Raw genomic sequence first — 19,072 nt, 5'->3', positions numbered from 1 at the left:
AGCAAACCAAGCAGCAATAGAGTGAGAAGTGATGTATTGTCATGGATCAAAAACTGGTTAAGAGACAAGAAGAGTAGAAATAAATGATCACTGTTCATTATAGCACATTAAGGACCAGTGTTTAGTGTATGTATCAAAACCAGGGGCAGCAGTTTAATGCTGTTTTGTTACGGAACGCATTCTCCTCTAGTTTAAATCAGCGTAATCTTGGAGTAACTTCACTCAATTCAATAGAATGGAAGTTCAAATAAAACTGGTATGAAAGGAAAAATGAGGGCATAAGAGGCTTTGGATTTACCTAAACATTTTAGCAGTACAAAATTTAATATAACAAAAATATTAAATTAGATTTCACATATGACAAACGAGATTATAATACATTCAGCCCTTAGGATAACACTGAACAATCAGATGAGCTTTTTGCTAATTTTATTATCGTTTGTTCATTAACCTTTACAATATAGGAACAATGATATACATGAACTGAGAATAGAGGTATTGTTGCAAATTAGAAGGAAGATTGTGTTGTCAGTAAATTTTAACATTCTGGATCTGCAGTGCTAAATGTCAACATCTAATCAAGCCTAATCTATTATTGATTTTCTTTTCTGTTTTCAAAATATCCATCTGTGGTACCAATTTCAATCAGCATATATTTCTTGAGGCATCTCCCAAGTATAAAGTACATGATCTATCAGACTGTAGTTATTAAAAATAATTCCCCAATTTATTCTAATATGATGAAAAACCAGTAATGCTAACGCTCCAGGACATTATTTAAAAAGAAAACTACTTACTACAAAATTAGGAAGGAAAATGATAAATAGTGAAATGTATAGAATAAATATTAAAGGAACTTTGGATGTTCCATAGAAACAAAATGGATGCTATGTTATGTAAAGGACTAGAACTGAGCAAGAAAAGGGGAAGTGAGTTACATGTATCATTATGCTGGTTAATACAGGTTGTACCTCCCTGGTGTAGCATCCTGGGGACCTGACTAGTCCTGAACCAATGAATGTGTCAGAGCAGAGAAGGTCAAGTCCAGCCCCTCTGCTGTCACTAACTGTAAGGCTCCACTCTAGCAGCAGTAGAGGGGCCAGCAATGATCCAGCAGGGATGGGGAGGGGAGCTCAGGGGAAGAGGGAGAGTAACTGAGCACCCTCACAGCCAGAGGCCAGGAGCACAGCCTCATGGGAGCAAAAGAGCCCTATGGAGGCTGGGCTGCACCTCCAGCCCCTGCCATCAGCCGTAGGGATTCTCAGCCACTCTGCCTCTTCTCCTGAGCATCTTTCCCCCACCCCATCCCTGCTCTTCCTCCTTCCTCTCTGAGCTAGAACACTGCATATGAGCTATTTGCAATTCTGGGAAGTTCTGGGGAGGAGGGCTGTTGTTGCTGAGCACTGGGCTGTAGCCAGACAGGAAGTCCCCCCTCCCCCAACATCCTTGGGAGAGAGAAATCCTTGAGAGTGAAACTCTGTCTTCAAAGGCTCCAGGGCCTCCAGAGGTGCTGTAATAACAATGGCCCTTGATGCTAGACAGGAACCAGATAACAGCGACAGTTGAGCCAGCAGGTGGTTGGGGGCCTTGGGCTGCCCTTGGCTGGTACCAGTATTGATACGCCTACACACACCGTCCCGGAAGAGGAATCTGCCGCCCCATCAGAAAGAATGTCCGGCCCTAATGATTTAGTTACCTCCACCTCACAAGTTCAAATTAAGCTTTGGACCCCCTTTGGGAATGAGCGTCACAAAGACGTTCCAACTTAATTGGCACTCTTATGACAAGAGAAGCGTCTACGTGACCACAGGTGTATAAAGTTGGGCCCTGTGACCCACTCTAATTGGAGATCCACCCATATACCTGCTGGTCAGGTGGTCTTGGACCCCCGAGACTTTAGAGATGCCTTCATCTCGTATCGACTGCTTCCCATTGGGATTGAGAGAAGTGCTGGCTTCACCGGAGTAAGGATCGCAGGAGTGGGAATATACCTGCTAAGTGTCTCTTTTTGCGCACATTCAATAAGAGCTCAGAGAAGCAAAAGGGTTCCATGGTACCTTTAAGTGACTGTTATTGTATTTTCTGTCTTGTCTTTGTAATGGCTGTGCCATCTGTAACACAGCAGTAACATTTAGCCGCTAAGCTTGCCTTGTAACAATAAAATAGTAACTGTTTAAGCTTTAACCTGACTCCTCCTGTTGCAGTGACAGAACCAAACACAATAAAAAAGAACCATAGCCGGTCAGGGGTAAACGCAGTAAGAGCTGAGCATTGAATCATGCCGCCTCCACGGGGCAGACTCTTGGGGTGCCCGTCAGCCTCCCTGGCTGCCCGCTGCGAAGGGACTCTGTCCTAGTAGTTGAAGACTCGGGTGTGTGATAGGGCTCACAGACTACTCACTACCCTGGCCACTGGCTAACAGGAGCCTGGCTTTTCCCCAGGAGTACTACAGCCCAGGAGCACCCACGGGGATGCTGGACCCCGGGTTGTCCCAAGGGTGATGCGGGGCCAGAGGTAACACGCCCTTTCAGTGCCCTGGGTGTAGGGCCAGTGGCACCCCCCCCCCCACTACAGGCCATGTCCCCTTTCTCCCTCCCCCAAGCAACACATCCTGGGAGATTAAAGGGGGTCTCACATGACAGTAGCAGGGGTTGTCTCCCTCCATCACTCAGGCAGCAGAAGTCCGAGTAGCCCAGCAGCCTGCTCCGGTCCGTCACTGCCCTCACAATCTGCTATGTCCCACTTCTCCACAGCAGAAGGAAGCTGAACACCCTGGGATGGGAGAGGGCAGCACAGTAGAGTGGAGCGGAGCAGGCTTCCAGCCCATTTGGCTCCTGCTGCCCATGTTGTGAGTGTGTATGGGGGGGGGGGGGCACCTCTGCTGTTGCCCTGCACCAGGCCCCATAGCCCCCTGGGACCCTCCCATCCACACGACAGTTCAGGCTGCCACTGCAGGGCCCACAAAAGCACGGAACATGGGCAAGCCACCCCGATTAGTCCTATGGACTGCACAGCTCTCACTGGAGCACAGATGTTGCCAGATGATGGAAGTCCAGACTATAAAGGTCCAACCTATACAAGAAAGGCTTGGTATATGCTGGTTAAAAAGGATTCATGGGTTCTTGTCTCAGCTTCTACACTGAATCACTATGTGATCTTAGTCAAATCACAATCAATCTGTACCTTGCTTTACTCATCTGTAAAAATGATATATTTTCCTATATTAATGTTTGACAGAGATTGTGTTTAGATTAACGACACTCTGTAAATGCTAAATTTGTATATGTGCATATAATGTAGTTCAGCGGTTTGCAAATCTGCTAATGTGCCATGAGATGGTTTGTTTACATTTAGTATCCACAGGCATGCCTCCTATTCCGCCCCTGCAGCTCCCAGTGCCTGAGGATCACCATTCTTGGCCAGTTAGAGCTGTGGAAAATGACATAGGTCACAGAGACTAGCCTTCCCCTGGGTCTAAGGAACTCTGGACTTGGAAAAATAAGCTATAGGAAGTGGCTCAGGGAGGTAGCCCAAAAGCATTCTGTGTTTTTTTGCTATTGCTGTCTCTTGTAGGTCAGAGCCATGTGAGAGGGAAGGCCTAGGATCTCCTGCCAACTCCTCTTGTGAAGGGAGAACAAACCCCTTCTTCCACTATGGAGTCCTGAAACAAGGGTGGACAGGACAGCAAAGCCCCCCGACCCAATTTGTATAGGAATATTGCTGGATGTTCATCTTAGACAGGGAGCAAGGGGAAAGTGCGCCGTTTGCTCCATTCCTCTCTCTGCAGGATTTTGTCTTGTTAGAAATGATTTTGAAAACTATGCAGTGTAACTGAAGTGTTTCTTTTAGCTAATAACTAGGGGAACGATGTAAATTGAGAAGGAGAGGTTTAAAAATTAGATAGCTTTTTTTGAAGAATTTTAAATATTCCTTGGCAAACACCTAGAAGGGGCTAAAATGGTGGGTCAATCTCACTGCCCTTTACGAATTTATGTGTACAATAAATTAATAATTTTCTCTACTATTTTATTTCACTTTGTCCAGAGTTGGTTTCAGAGAAAGTGTATATAAACCATATATATCAGCTGATCTTTCCTTTGCAAGGGTCTGATCCTGCACCATGTATAGATGAAGAACTTTACACTCTCACAAATTGTATTGGACTACTTGTTAAGTGATGAATGTAAAGCTAATATAAACAGGCACGTGTCCTAAATTGAACATAAAAATTATCATATTGGGTCAGATCAAAGATCCAGCTAGCCCATTTTCCTGTCTTCCAACAGTGGCCAATGCCAGATGCCCCAGAGGGAGTGAAAAGAACAGGGAATCATCAAGTGATCCTTCTCCAGTCATCCATTTCCAACCCCTGACAAACAGAGGCTAGATACACTATTCCTACCCATTTTGGCTAATAAATATTGATGGGCCTATCCTCCATGAAATTATCTAGTTCTTTTTAGAACCCTGTTAAAATCCTGGTCTTCACAACATCCTCTGGCAAGGAGTTCCACAGGTTGACTGTGCACTATGTGAAGAAAAAACCTGCTACCTATTAATTTCATTTAGTGACCCATAGTTGCTTTACAAAATCACAGTCCATATATAATCTAGAGCCAAAGCTCACTCTTTCTGGGGTTTGGCTTTAACAACAAAAGAATCAATATGGTAATATTTAGGTCCAAACTTTGTCTATGGCTTGGCTGCCCCAGAGTTGCTTTCTTAAGGACTGCTGATTGGACAACCTAGGTCTCCTCCTCCCGGAGACCCATTCCCATTTAGTTTATATCTAGTAGCTTTAGTGAATCCACAGATCTTACCCAACACTTTCCCAACAAAATCAACAGCTGCTAAGAGACAACAACTTTCAATTTGTCTCTTTCTTTCCACACCGAACAAGGATTATATTTGAATAAATGACAGAGTATTTTCTCTCAAGCTACCAACATCTGTTTCATTGCAGAGTTTTCAACTAGATCTTTCCTCAACCCCTAATGCTGCCTGACTTTCTGCTACAACTTTTAAGGAATGAGCACACATACTTCGTTATCCTCCTGTGAGGGAAGTTGCTCATGGACACAGATGCTTGCAAGATTGTATCCTTTGAGAGGACAGAGATATCCAATATTCAGCATGTTGATTTTCATTGGTTTTGGAGCCACTAGTGTTATAAAAACAAACAAAGAACACGAATAAAACTAGGAAAAGAAACATCCAATAGTGCCACTTGCAGATGATATTCTAATTATAAATTCAAGAACCAATGTATCATTATACAAAAATATGTATTAAATTTGACCAACTGTCTGGAAATAAAGTGGGGTGATCCTAATTAAAGATGTTAAAATAAAATTGCAAAACTGAAGCTAGCAGAGAGGTCAAAATTAAGCTGTCTATTATGCTTAACAGAGAATTAAAATAAATAATGAATGACAACTGGAGGTAATTATGGCACATTTCTAAAAGTATTGCAGAGATTGGAACTTCTTAAACTTAATTTATGTTCTACAAGTGTCAGAACATTAATGCCAACATTACAGCATGATTATATATTACAAACACTGCTGCTGTTCAAGACATTCAGACACTGTCAGCCTCTAGTCCTGGTCTTCACCCCCAAGCTCTTGCCCAATTTATTTCCCCAGTCCTACCCCACAATGCACTAGTCCTGGGTTTAGTCCTCTCTGCATCTTAATCAGCCTGGGTCTACACTAGGGAATTATTTTGAAATAACTCCCTTTATTTCGAAACAACAAGCAGAATGTTCACATTACTAAACTCGTTATTTCAAAATGAGATACTGGATATTTTGAAATAGTAACTCCTGGTTTCCACAAGGAATAACTCTTATTTTGAAATAGTGGCAGTGTGGATGCTCCACTGCTGCTATTTCAAAATAACTACTCCCAAGAGTCAGTCAAAGTTATTACTCCCCAGTGCTTCCTGGGGCTCTAAGTCAGGGTAGCACATCCACATCCAGGTAGCCTGCCTCAAATTAATTTTGAGGCTTCCCTGTAGTGTTGGCATGCCATTCCAAATAGTTATTTCAGGAGTTATTATTTCAAAGTAATTTCCTAGTGTAGAGATGCCCCCAGATGGCCTCCTCCTCCACACTTCCTGGATACAGACTTCTGGGGTCACTAAAGCCTGGTCCATACTAAAGGGGAAAGTTGACTTAAGATATGCAACTCCAGCTACATTAATTACATAGCTTGAGTAGATGTATCTTAAATTGCATTTTCAGGTTGTCCACACAGCCCTGGTAGATCAACTGTGGCAGCGTCGATCTCCTTTGTAGAGTAGACATGGCCTAAGAGAACAGGAGAGACAGGATTCCTGCCCTCAATTCTGGTACCCAACCCGGATTAGCCACTTTCATAGAGAAAGTCTGACTTTGTCCGTAGTCCTCAGCAGGATGGAACATGCTCAGGTGGGTACCAGGAGTGGCCCAAAGCCGGCTGCTGCGCGATCGGCGCCCCTGCCTGCACAGCCGTCAATGGCCATGACGTAATCATCGGGCATCTGGGCACCCCGTGATGTCATCTATGGGCACCCTGGGCCGGTGGCACCCTAGGCGACCGCCGAGTCTGCCTATGCTCACGGGCCACCCCTGGTGGGCACATTTATAGTCTGGTTAGCATTAGGAGGTATGAGGGGGAAAAAGCAATATCCCCAATCTCTGTAGGGATGCCACATGCACAATTAAATCAATTCTAGGAGCCATCAGAGGCTTGGGCATGCTCAGTTAGGATGGTATCTTTTGGGCATTAGCTGATAAGCACCGGCAAGTCGATAATTAACATGTGTGAACTGTAGTTTTTCATAGGTCTACAATTTGATTGCTTATGGAAACATTTAAAAAGGAATGGTAATGGCTAAGAACACATGCCAATTTCAAGACGTGTTCCAAAGTAAAAGGATATTATAGCTTCCCAAAGAAAAGGTTGTCAGTATTTCTGTAATATTAAAAACAATGTATTTTTTCATAGACTCCTTTCGGGAGACAGTCGGAGATATTTGCTCACATGGGAAATATTAGCTCAAACGAAAATTTGGCAAACTTTTATAAGTTACTGAATACAGGGTCTTAATGTGGGAAGTATTAGACATCCTCAATAAGCAGTCCTATGACCTCTGCCTATATATTATGTTACATTACATTATATATCACATTACATTACAATATATAAAATATTACTTCAAATAAAGCATATTCAGAATTTGTGTTTTGTGGGACATTTTTAGCTTTTTGTCCTGATTCAGAACTCAAATACATTTTTAAATGTCAGAATTTCCTACAGAAAGGCAATTCCATTTTGATCAGTTCTAATTTGTATATCAAAGAAATTTGTGAATTTTCTGTAAATTTACTGTGCAAATCAGCTGTACTTTAAAGTATGTACGGATAATATTTAGTACTCAGGTGCTGCTCAAAGGTTGAAAGAGCTTAAAATGTAGTAGAGACAGTTGAACAGTGGAAAAATATGGACAGAAAACTACCAAATGTTAGAAAAAATGTGAATTACTAGGCTAATGCTATGTGACTGGTTACAGAATTGATTGAAGTGAACACAAATAGCTAACTATTCTATGAAAACAATGTAAACAGTTATAATACATATTTTAAAATTATTCAGCCAGCTCTATATTCTGTCTAAATGCATAGATTTGAGACAGCAAATACTACAAATGCTTTGAATTCATACACCACAGACATATGTTGAGTGCACTGAACAATGACGCATCAGCAAAATATTCCAGACTTGCTAGAACTACAAACAAAGAAGATTTCAAATCAGAATGTACTCTCACATATATAAACAGGCCTCAGACAGAAGACAGTTGTGAAATGGGCACTTGAGTTGAAGCAGAAGTTGCCAGTGAACTGTACTCAGTGTACGTATCTTAGAAGTAATGTCTAAATTAAATGGAATCTCACAGGAATAACTGAACAGAATCTGTAACGCTACTAATTTTGAACAGTTATTCTTAGACATGGGGAAAACAAGAATGGTGCATCTACAAATGTATTTGTTAAAAATGTGTTAACAAAATCATATCTGGAATGAAGGACATCAATGGGAAAAAGAAATAGATAGGATTACTTTGCTACCAGGCACTAAATGACCTGTCGTATGCTTAGGTTTGTTTTACTAGACCTATTTTCCATAAAACCATGTTGATTATATGATATCGATGTCCTCTAATTCCTTATTAATTAAGTGCTGTATTAACATTTCCATTATTTTCTCTAGGATTGCCAGTAGTCAGGCCTGTACTCAGGCTGGAAGGTCTATAACAACACAGATGATCCTGCTTGTCCTTTTTGAATATTGGCATATTAACACACTTCCTGCCTTCAGGAATTTCACTGGTATTGGAAGATTGATTACAAATTGTCACACTCAGGCCAGAGATTTCCTCAGACAACTGCTTTAGGATTCTTGGATGCAAATTTATTAAAGCCTCTTGATTTAAAAATGTCTCTCCCTACTACATGGGTGGGCAAAATTTTTTGATAGGGGGCCATTCTAAGAATTTGGTAACTGGTCAGGAGCCACACTTTTCTATAATATTTATGGAGGCGTTTGGGATCTACAATGGAGTTTGGATACAGGAGGGAGCTTTGGGTAGGTGCTTCAGGGCCAGGAGGAGGGGCAGGGAGGGAATCTGGATGCAGGAGGGGATTGTGATATGAGGTAAGGTGTTTGGATATGTGCAAGAAAGGATGGGAGCCAGGTGCAGGCTTTGGCAGAAGGCACATCTGGCAGGCTCCACATACCACTCAAAGTGAACAACTACTGGGGCCAGCATATGTGTCTCTGTTCAGTGCACCCCTTAAGGGGAGGGGAACAGTGGATCTCTGCATGCTGCACATGCACACAAACATCATACCAGTTGGAGGCTGTGAGGAGGGTGATAGGACCAGGGCAGTGTGCAGAGACTCCTCCTTCCTTCAAAGGATGCACACACAGCACAGAGACACATGCTAGCCCTAGTAGCTGGCTGCTTTGACTGGCATGTAATGCCCCAGTACCCAGGAAGCCTGCCCGAGGATTCTGCTGGACTACAGTGGGCCAGATCCAAATGTTTGGCAGGCCAGATCCAGCCTGCAGGCTGTATTTTGCAAGCCCTGTACTAGTAGATGATGATTAACATTTTCCTTAGTTATTAACTTCATCAGCCTCATGTGATACAATTACATAATCCTGCTTTTTCATGCCACTCCATTGATTAAATTCATCTTTATCCATCATAATGAAGTCTGAAAGGGTATGTCTACACTACAAAGTTAATTCGAACTAACAGCCGTTAGTTCAAATTACTTTCATAGGCGCTACACATACAAACCACTAGTTTGAACTTAATTCAAACTAGCGGAGCACTTAATTCAAACTAGGTAAACCTCATTCTATGAGGACTAATGCCTAGTTCGAATTAAGTAGTTCGAATTAAGGGCTGTGTAGCCACTTAATTCAAACTAGTGGGAGGCTAGCCCTTCCCAGGTTGCCCTGGTGGCCACTCTGGGCCAAACCAGGGAAACACTTCTGTCCCCATCCCGGCCCCGGAGCCCTTAAAGGTGCTTGGTCTGGCTACGGTGCCTGTGCCAGGTGAAAGCCTGCCAGCCTACAGCCAGCAGACCCTGCACCTGGCACGGCATGAGCCAGCCACCCACTGCCACCCAGCCCTCCGCCTCTTCCCAGGACTAGGCTGGCGGCTCCGAGGAGCCTGCCCGGGGCCGCAAGAGGTGGGCGCCCATCTGGTCTAGTGCGGAGATCATGGACCTCATCCAGGTTTGGGGGGAGGCCTCCAACGTCCACGACCTCCGTACTAGCCACAGGAAAGTGGCCGTCTAGGGCAGGATAGCTGCCAGCCTGGCCACCAAAGGCCACATGCAAACCCAGGAGCATGTTTGCATGAAAATCAAGGTGGTCCAGTAAGACCCCTGACCCTGAGCTTAGAACATAACATAAGAATGGCCATACTGGGTCAGACCAAAGGTCCATCTAGCCCAGTAGCCTGTCTGCCGACAGTGGCCAACACTAGGGACCCTGGAGGGGATGGACCGAAACAACGACCAAGCCATTTGTCTCGTGCCATCCATCTCCAGCCTTCCACAAACAGAGGCCAGGGACGCCATTCCTACCCACTGGCTAATAGCACTCCATGGACCCAACCTCCATGACTTTATCTAACTTCTCTTTAAACTCTGTTATAGTTCTAGCCTTCACAGCCTCCTGTGGCAAGGAGTTCCACAGGTTGACTATTTGCTTTGTGAAGAAGAACTTTCTGTTATTAGTTTGAAGCCTGCTACCCATTCATTTCATTTGGTGTCCTCTAGTCCTTCTATTATGGGAACTAATGAAGAACTTTTCTTTATGCACCCTCTCCACACCACTCATGCTTTTATAGACCTCTATCATAAGCCCTCTCAGTCTCCTCTTTTCTACGCTGAAAAGTCCCAGTCTCTTTAGCCTCTCTTCATATGGAACCTGTTCCAAACCCCTAATAATTGTAGTTGCCCTTTTCTGAACCCTTTCCAAGGCCAAAACATCTTTTTTGAGGTGAGGAGACCACATCTATACACAGTACTGAAGATATGGTGTACCATAGTTTTTTACTTCCCCATCTCCTTCTTTCCCTGGCTTCCCCCTTCCAGCTCCCTCCTCCCATGTTTCCCCCTTTCCTCTCCCACCCTTTCTCTTCCCCTCTCCCGCCTCCCTTTCCCAGTCTCCCCAGAGGTTAAATCCCCCCCCCCCTTTTTGTTAAATAAAGAGAGTTTCTATTTTTGAACACACGTGTCCTTTATTTTTTACATCAGGAAGGAGGACTAGGGAGAGGTAAGTGGAAGGAGGTGAGGGAGGAATGGTGCACGAGCCCCCGATGGGGAGGACTGGGGTGGCTTTGCGGGCTCCTTGGGGTGGAAGCTCTTCTGCAGGGTCTCCTGGATCCTGACAGCCCCCCGGAACAACCCCCCTTGATGGCAGCCTGCGGCAAGTGCAGCCGGGCTGATGGCTGAGTGCTGTGATGTGCCGAGTGCGGGCACTCAGGGATTCCAAGACAGGAATGCTTTTCTGTCCTTCATCAAGGTAGACAAGCAAGCGGGGAATCCTGAGAACTGTCTGTCTGGGGTGGGGGTCGGGTCCCTTTAAGCACAGCCCTCAGCTAGCCTGAGGCAACAGCTCCACGCTCTAAGTCCTAACCTGATGCCATGCCAGCACCTGTTCCGGCCAGCCTTAACTTCGGTTCAGGGTCCACTCAATGTGGACATGCTAGTTCGAATTAGCAAAACGCTAATTCGAATTAGTTTTTAGGTCTAGATGCACTAGTTCGAATTAGCTTAGTTCGAATTAACTAATTCGAATTAAGTTGGAATTAGTGCTGTAGTGTAGCCGTACCCAGAGTTAGTTGATGATCAGGGCCCTACCAAATTCACGACCATGAAAATACATCATAGAAATCTGGTCTCCCCCATGAAATTAGGTCTTTTTTGTGTATTTTTATCCTATACTATACAGATTTCAGGGGAGACCAGAATGTCTCAGATTGGGGGCCCTAATCCAAAAGAGAGTTTCAGGAGGGTGGCAAGATTATTTTGGGGCTATTTTATTTAACATCCCTAAAACAACCTTGTCACCCCCCACCCAAGCAACTGCTTTTTGGTAGGTCCCTGAGACCTGGACTACATTAGATCAGGCAGGTTGGCTTAAGATATGCTATCCAGCTATCCAAGTCTGAAGACAACACCATCACCAGCAGCAGCACAGAATTAAGGATAGCAGTACTCCAATCCTCCTTCCCATGCCCCCCACCTACAATAATGTTGCAACCTTTCCTACAACTCCTTCCTGGGTCGAGGTTCCTAAAATTATACAAGGTTCCTGAATTTTCAGGTTTAAATAGTTAAAATAATTAAATGTATGACATTTTAAATCCCATGTCCATGACATTTTCCAAAGTGGATTGTGAATTTGGTAGGGCCCTATTCATGATGACCTGAAAGTATTCAGAAGTTAAAGTACACTAGGTTCACTTTTACTACTGCAAAATAGAGAGGAACTGAGTGTTTGAAGTGTTCTCTTTAGATCTGTTTATCTTATATATTTAAAGACTGCCATTCTAGATATATAAAGTTGCACACATATCTGCTACTGATAAAAGTTCCAATGCTGACATTAGCACTCAAGATTATTGTATGGCTCTAGGACACTCTGGAGTAGTTTAAGTTCTATAAAAATTATTGATACTTTAAGGCAGAAATAATCTTGTTCTCATTATTCAGTTTATGGTCTTCTAAGCTGTACACTTCTCCAAGACCGGTACATTTACTTTTTTTCATTTCCCCTTATATTTTCCATGGTGACTTTAATGTTAAGAAAATGAGAGAAAAAGAACCTAGGATGTCACACTCCCTTGCCTGTAGGACAAGCACAACATTGACAGCAGGCAGCACAACTTTCCTCAGACTGTCTCAATTCCTGACCTGGAGGGAAACACTCTCGTAGGAGGCAAGTAGTTCAGTCTCTGTACCCGTTGACTTCATATACTTACAATTTCAGTTTGTGGTCATAGCATGTGCAATTATGTCAGTGTTTTATATGAGATACATATTTATCCATTAGGAAATGAATATTTTTTTAAACCCAACTTGCTTCAGAGAATAATGATTTTGGGTGACTACTAATCTGGCTCAGATTTCAAGTACTGACCTATAGCTGAAAGTCTCCATTATCTGTACTTTGAACTATGCAATTCAATTTTACTGGGAGAAATAAAAGGGAAATCAACCTCAACATTAAATATGACATTGTTTTGATATTGCACACAACAGATACAGTTTATTTTTTAAAACAGCATGAAACAGACCAAGCTTGTCACAAGGTGGCAAAATGCATTGTTATATAATATCCAAAAATGTATGTGACTCGCTCAAAGTTTATTGAAATACATGAAACATGTTGCAAAATTCTGCAATCCCTGTCATTTTCTTTTGGCAATCTACACTTTTGGTGACAGAAAATAGTAACTTAAACTTAACGGACAGTGCAGTTCAAGAACTGTTGTATAGTGTCTTCTTCCAGTTTAAGACATTTTAAAAATATAGGCTACGTCTAGACTCGCCCCTTCTCCGGAATAGTCATGCAAAGCAGGTAAGTCAGAATAGGGAAATCCACGGGGGATTTAAATATCCCCCGCGAGATTTAAATAAACATGTCCGCCGCTTTTTTTCCGGCTTGGGAAAAAGCCGGAAAAAAGCGTCTAGACTGGCGCGATCCTCCGGAATAAAGCCCTTTTCCGGAGGATCTCTTATTCCTACTTCAAAGCCCTACTTGAAGTAGGAATAAGAGATCCTCCCGAAAAGGGCTTTATTCCGGAGGATAGCGCCAGTCTAGACGCTTTTTTCCGGCTTTTCCCCAAGCAGGAAAAAAAGCGGCGGACATGTTTATTTAAATCCCGCGGGGGATATTTAAATCCCCCGCGGATTTCCCTATTCTGACTTACCTGCTTTGCATGACTATTCCGGAGACGGGGCCAATCTAGACGTAGCCATAGTGTTTGGGATTGTGGAATAATTTGTTGAATTACCTATTGTGACCCACAGTTTTAGACACAAATAAATGTATTTCTGATATGGTAACTTGCAGTTAGGATGATACTTTCCATATCTCAGAGAACAATTAAGAAGTCTGCTCTAAGTTTGACAGCCAAATGACTAAACAGCAAAACAAGATAAAACCTTGGCACCATCTATGCACCTTGCTAATGGTTGGATATTTGTGGCTGATCAATGTGTGTCTGGGCACACCTCCCACCCATGATCCACCCAGTGAGGCCCATATTGCAAGAATGCCTGTTTCAGGTTGATTTCTGATCTACTGACTGTGCACAGATATGTGTGAACAGTTCTCTCATCTGTCCACAGATCTTTTTTAACAGTAGAAACTAGCTCTTAGGATGGTTGCATTTTTGAACTTACTACTCCATTAAGATAAATGAGTAAGTTCACTCCTTTGTCAATACTATTGTTTCAGTGTGCCTTGCTACAGATAGAACAAGACACTGTGAATTGATTTTTCTGAATGAAGGGTATGAACCAAAGAAACTAGGAACTATTTATAAAATTAACGTTTTCATTCTGATTTTTTTAAAGGAAAAGAACCATGGCCTATTCTAAATCTATGGATTTACTTAGTCCTTTAAAAACTGGAGTATCCTACTGACATGATAATGAAATGATGTTTTTTAAGAGGACTGCATTAAAAGCTCTTTGATGGGTGGGAAAGAGTTATTTATTTCATTTTTCTCCTTAAACAATATTCCTTTTTGATTCTTCTAGACTTTTTATATTAACATTGATCTATACCATCACCATTTGCAAATACATATTGACAAGATAAGAGGTGAAAGATAACAAATCTTAGGGTTACCATATTTGAACTTTCAAAAAAGAGGACACTCTGAGAGGGAGTGTATCTGTATCAGTATCTACCAATTCACGTTGTAGTCATGTGTTATACAGGAGTGTTCTCTTTTTTGAAAGTTAAATATGGTAACCCTTCCAAACCTTAAAGCCAAACTCAAAACTCAATAGAAATTAATCAGCCTTTTTAATTATGATTTATCTAACTCAATTTTCAAAATTAATAATCCAAAATATTGCCATATGATTTTATTGTGCTATAGCATATCTTGAAATTTTGTATATATACTTAGTATTTTGAGTTTCCAAATTTACATAACTGGCATTTTAATACTAATCCTTTGGTATACAGGACTTCCTCGGTGTATCCAGATTTATCATTCTCTGTCACTTTGAGTTATTGCAATGTTTCACAATTTTCACTCTATTTTAAGAAAGTTCCATTAAAACTAAACTTAGATAACATCTTATTAAGCAGATGCTATTATGTGCACATTTTCAATTTTGGGCCTAGTTCAGTCATTTTCAATTCATGATTAATATATCGGATTGAGTATGATTTTTTAACTGTGAGACTTTTTTAATATAATCATGATGCTCAAAAATTACTTCTCATGGTACTGAAAGTTTTCACAAGTGAAATATAAGAGGAGAATGTGATCATGAAAATGTAAAGAAATCCCACAATATGGTACTTGCCAATAACTGGGTATTCCAACATAGTTCATTACATTTATTCATAAGATATATGTTCAGCTTGAAAAATCTATTGAAGGGTATTTCTAAAATTTCCAAAACATATTTTTTTTTCAAAAGCAACTCACTCTTGAGGAATTCTCTTTTGGGATAGTTTGTTTTATTTAGCATTTTTTCCTTGTACATTTTAAGGTAAACTTCACTTAAATATTTTTACCAACTTAATTACTCCTGTAAATATGAATTAATAACTATTAATCTAATCTAAATTATTTCCTACAAAAACTTTTATCCTCAGTCCAATATGGCTTTAAATTTTTCATTCTGACTAGATACTTTGTTTTTTAACTATATATAAAAATATAAACAGTATATGCATGGGTGGATAGGCTGTGTAATATAGCACACTTTAGTATGAACTTCCAAAAAGGTGAGCTAAAAGACAAAACAATACTGCACTGCCATGGAAGATTTGTGTTAAATATGAAAAAATGATAATACATACTGTTATAAAATGTAAAAATGACAATATTCGAGCTCTTTAAAAAAGTTATTATGGAAGAGTTAAAGGGTCATTATCAACTTAATCTATAGCCATTTTAAAATGTATTAAGTAGTTTCAGATACTATACCTGCCCATAATTCCTCATGCAATTTTTGTGGTTTCATATGATTACATTTTCCTATTTCTAAAATGGTTACTTTCTCTTCTATTCTTGTGATAAAAATCCATCATAAATGTATTGTACTGGGAAAACATGAAATTGATTATATACAAAGTGTTGTCAATGCATGATTTAAAAAAAATCCTTTTCTCTAATCTCTTCCTAATGTGGCAATCTTAACATTAAAAGGAACACCTAAAGGTTAAAATATTTCAGATAAAGATCATTTTAGGATATGTCCCTTTAAAACTGTCCTTCAACTACTTGATTTTACACCTATACTTTTAAAATTACATCACATGAAGTTGAATAATGCTAAAAAGATCCAAACCAGCATAGTATTCCCAATTTGCTTAATATATCACACATGTCTTCCAATACTTAGTCAGAAAAACGTGCATTAAGAATGCAATTAAGGAAATGCTCTGTTTTGCTCAGATTCATGTAATGTTTCACCTTCAGCTATGTTTTTTAAATGTATTTCTTTCAAAATTGTAATATTACTTGAATACGTCGTATATTTTCTATGGCTCTTTTAAAACAGATTACTGTAGTGTCATTTTTGGTACAGAGACTACATATTAGCACTGTAGCTAAGGGGGGGGGGAGTAAAATATGTTGCATCAGGTAATACATAACTGGCATGTACCCATCATAATATATTTAATGAGCTTTTCGGGGCAATCAAGAATTGCCACATGTGTAAAATAAGGTTTAAAATGTCAGCGTGAGATCTTTATATGATTTTTTCATAAAGGGAGAGGTCATCCCATTTCAGATGTTGTGAGCTTCCAAAATTCATTTTTGAATGTTCATGTTTATTTAGCAAATAAAAATATGCTACCATTCAGTGCTAGCTTTCTATTTTAGTTCTGTACCTATGAAACAAACATTGATATAAAAACCTGTTACAATCTTAATTACATCATGGCTAACAGGTTCCTTTCTACAGAATACAAAGAGCAAAAAAAGTTCCTTTAATACTGTACTAATTTCATTCACGCTTTTATACCCATTGTGTTTTAGGATTCAGTTTTACCCCCTTTGAAATCAAGGAGAGGGTTTTTTTTTTTTAACTTCAGAGGAGAAAGGATTGGTCCCTTACTGCAACAGAAGACAGCTCTAATATTCAACCTCCCCTGCCCTGGCCTCTCAAACACACATGCATCCTTCCCAGAAACCCTAACTTTTAAAGAGTCATCTACTTGACTTTATATAAGTTATCTGCCAAATCATAGACAACAAATTAAGAGGACATTGTGTTTCCTTTTTACCTGTGCCACGATCAATCAACCCACCCAAAGGAAACCCCTGAAGAGCAGATACTGTATTTTACAGAAATGGGCAGAATATTTAATCTATTTGCCATTGATGTCCAGAGATCTCATGTGAGCTAAAATAATATGCAGGTAGAGTGAGCTGCGAGGAAGAGCTGCGGTCTTCACAAGTTTAGATGAGGTGTTTAATCAGTGCCACATTTCCTGCTCCCTGATGAGAGCCCTGCCTCTGAGAGCACGGGCACTGCCGGTGGGGCTGGGGAGCCCAGCTGAACTTGTTCCTTTTCGCGCAGCTTCACAATTCTCACCTGCGTGGGGTAACCAATTGGCCCTCGTAGACAAGGGAGAGCAAAGCACGCCTCCCCGCTCCCCCCAGCGCTGCAGGATAAGCCTATTGCCACCACGGCCACGGCCAGCTCCCCAGCCCCCCCTGCCAGAACCAGGTGCTTCGAGGTAAGAAAAGTTGCTTCGAGCAAAACCACCCACCGGCTTGCGCCCAGCCCACCCCCCAGCGCCGCCCCTCTCTGTACCTTGGTTGCCGGAGCCGGGAGTGCAGCCCGCCGGGCCCGCCGTCAGCAAAGGGAAGAGCAGGCCAAACGTCCAGAGAAAACCTCTCGCTTCACAACCCCCCATGGCTGGCGCCGGCAGCCCCGGTCCTCGCCCCGGGAAGGCGGGGCGGGCTGCGGGTCCGCTTCCTCCTCCAGGCCAGTGAGGAGGGCAGGGGCCGGTCGGCCAGGTGCCTGTGACAGGGCTGCCGCCAGGTGCTGCGGAGGCTGGAGTAATTGCATCCACCGCTGGGGTCCAGGGGCGGCCGAGGGAGGAGTCGCCAGCGCGGCCAGAGGGGGCGGGGAGGGGGCAGGCACCAGGGGGCTGGAGCTGCCGTCCTGGCTCGGGGGGGCCGGGGCACTGGAAGGCGCCGGGCGAGCTCCGGGAACTTTGCCTCGGGGCGCGGGGGCTCGCTGCCCTTCCCGCGCGGGCTGCCGCTCTCAGCCCCGCAGCAGCGCCCACAGCGGCGGCAGCCGCCTGCTCCGGAGCAGCCCCATCCCGCCCCCGCGCCGCCCGGCCCCCCCACGAGAGCCGCCGCCGAGGAGGTTCAGCCCTGCCCCCCCCCCCTCCAGTCAGGAGGGAGCTCGCTTTCGGCCCAGGCTCCCCTCCCCCCCCAACCTCGAGCTGAGGCGGGAGGCTGCTGAAAAAAGCTGGACAGCTCCCCGAGCCGGCCAAACTTGCGGCGCCTGGAGCCCTGGCCCCTCGCCGCCGGGCGGAGCGAGCAGCAAAATCCCGGGGCGGCTGCGGCCGCTCTCCCCCCCCGCCGGGCTGCCTGCCCGCCCTTCAGGTCGGCTGCAGCCGTGGGTGCCGCTGTCGCTCCTCTCTGCTGCCTCCGGAGGGATCACCCTTCATTAGCGCCCGCGGGACGGCTCAGAGCTGGCGTCGGACGCGCGGAGCCGGGCGCTCTGCTGGGTCTCCCTGGCCGGGCGGGCATTGCAAGCAACGGGCACTGCTCGCTGCAGAGCAGCCCCCTCCTCCCCAATAGCTGGACCGTAATACTGCGGCTGGTCCTTGAGTGTGGGCACCACGGGGGCAGGGGAGTAAAAGCAAGAAAGAGCTCGGGCTCCCGCCAGCCCCTCCTCAGCGGTTCTCCTGAGAAGAGGTGACACGGGAGCTTGTGTGTGTGCGTGTGCGCAGCAAGCAGGGAAGAGCTTTCCTAGCCTGGAAGCTGCTCGCAGCCCGCAGGTCATATGCAGCCTGTTCAGCACTAGAGGGGGTTAGTTGACAAGACAAAAATCCCTCTTTTTGCTTTGGAAATGGGGGGGGGGGGGGGGGCGGGGAGGTGGGAGTTGTAGCTGAACATTAAAATATCTGACGAGGAGAGAGACGCTTATACTAAACTCACTTTTAAAGGCATATATACTCGTCAAGCTTGCAACGCGTTGGGCAATTTGGTTCTCTTCAACTGTGTCCCCTCTTTTCTTAACAATTTGCCTTTCTTAGAACCGTTTGTTCCCATTTTCACC

General features: G+C 43.4%; 1 protein-coding gene across 2 annotated transcripts in view; it reads right to left on the bottom strand.

The window, feature by feature from the left end:
* Positions 1 to 18,768, bottom strand: part of EPHA6 (EPH receptor A6) — an 842,774-nt gene extending 824,006 nt beyond the window's left edge. The window contains exon 1 of one of the 2 annotated variants that reach the window (XM_075908927.1): positions 17,591 to 18,768. In XM_075908927.1, the coding sequence (XP_075765042.1) occupies positions 17,591 to 17,693 (103 nt within the window). In that variant the 5' untranslated portion in view covers positions 17,694 to 18,768. The remainder of the gene's footprint in view (positions 1 to 17,590) is intronic. The other variant, XM_075908942.1, reaches the window with a different exon arrangement.
* Between the last annotated feature and the right edge of the window lie 304 nt (positions 18,769 to 19,072).

The sequence above is a fragment of the Pelodiscus sinensis genome, chromosome 1, assembly GCF_049634645.1.
Source record: "Pelodiscus sinensis isolate JC-2024 chromosome 1, ASM4963464v1, whole genome shotgun sequence".
Classification (NCBI taxonomy): domain Eukaryota; kingdom Metazoa; phylum Chordata; order Testudines; family Trionychidae; genus Pelodiscus; species Pelodiscus sinensis.
This window is presented reverse-complemented; position numbering and strand designations above follow the sequence as displayed.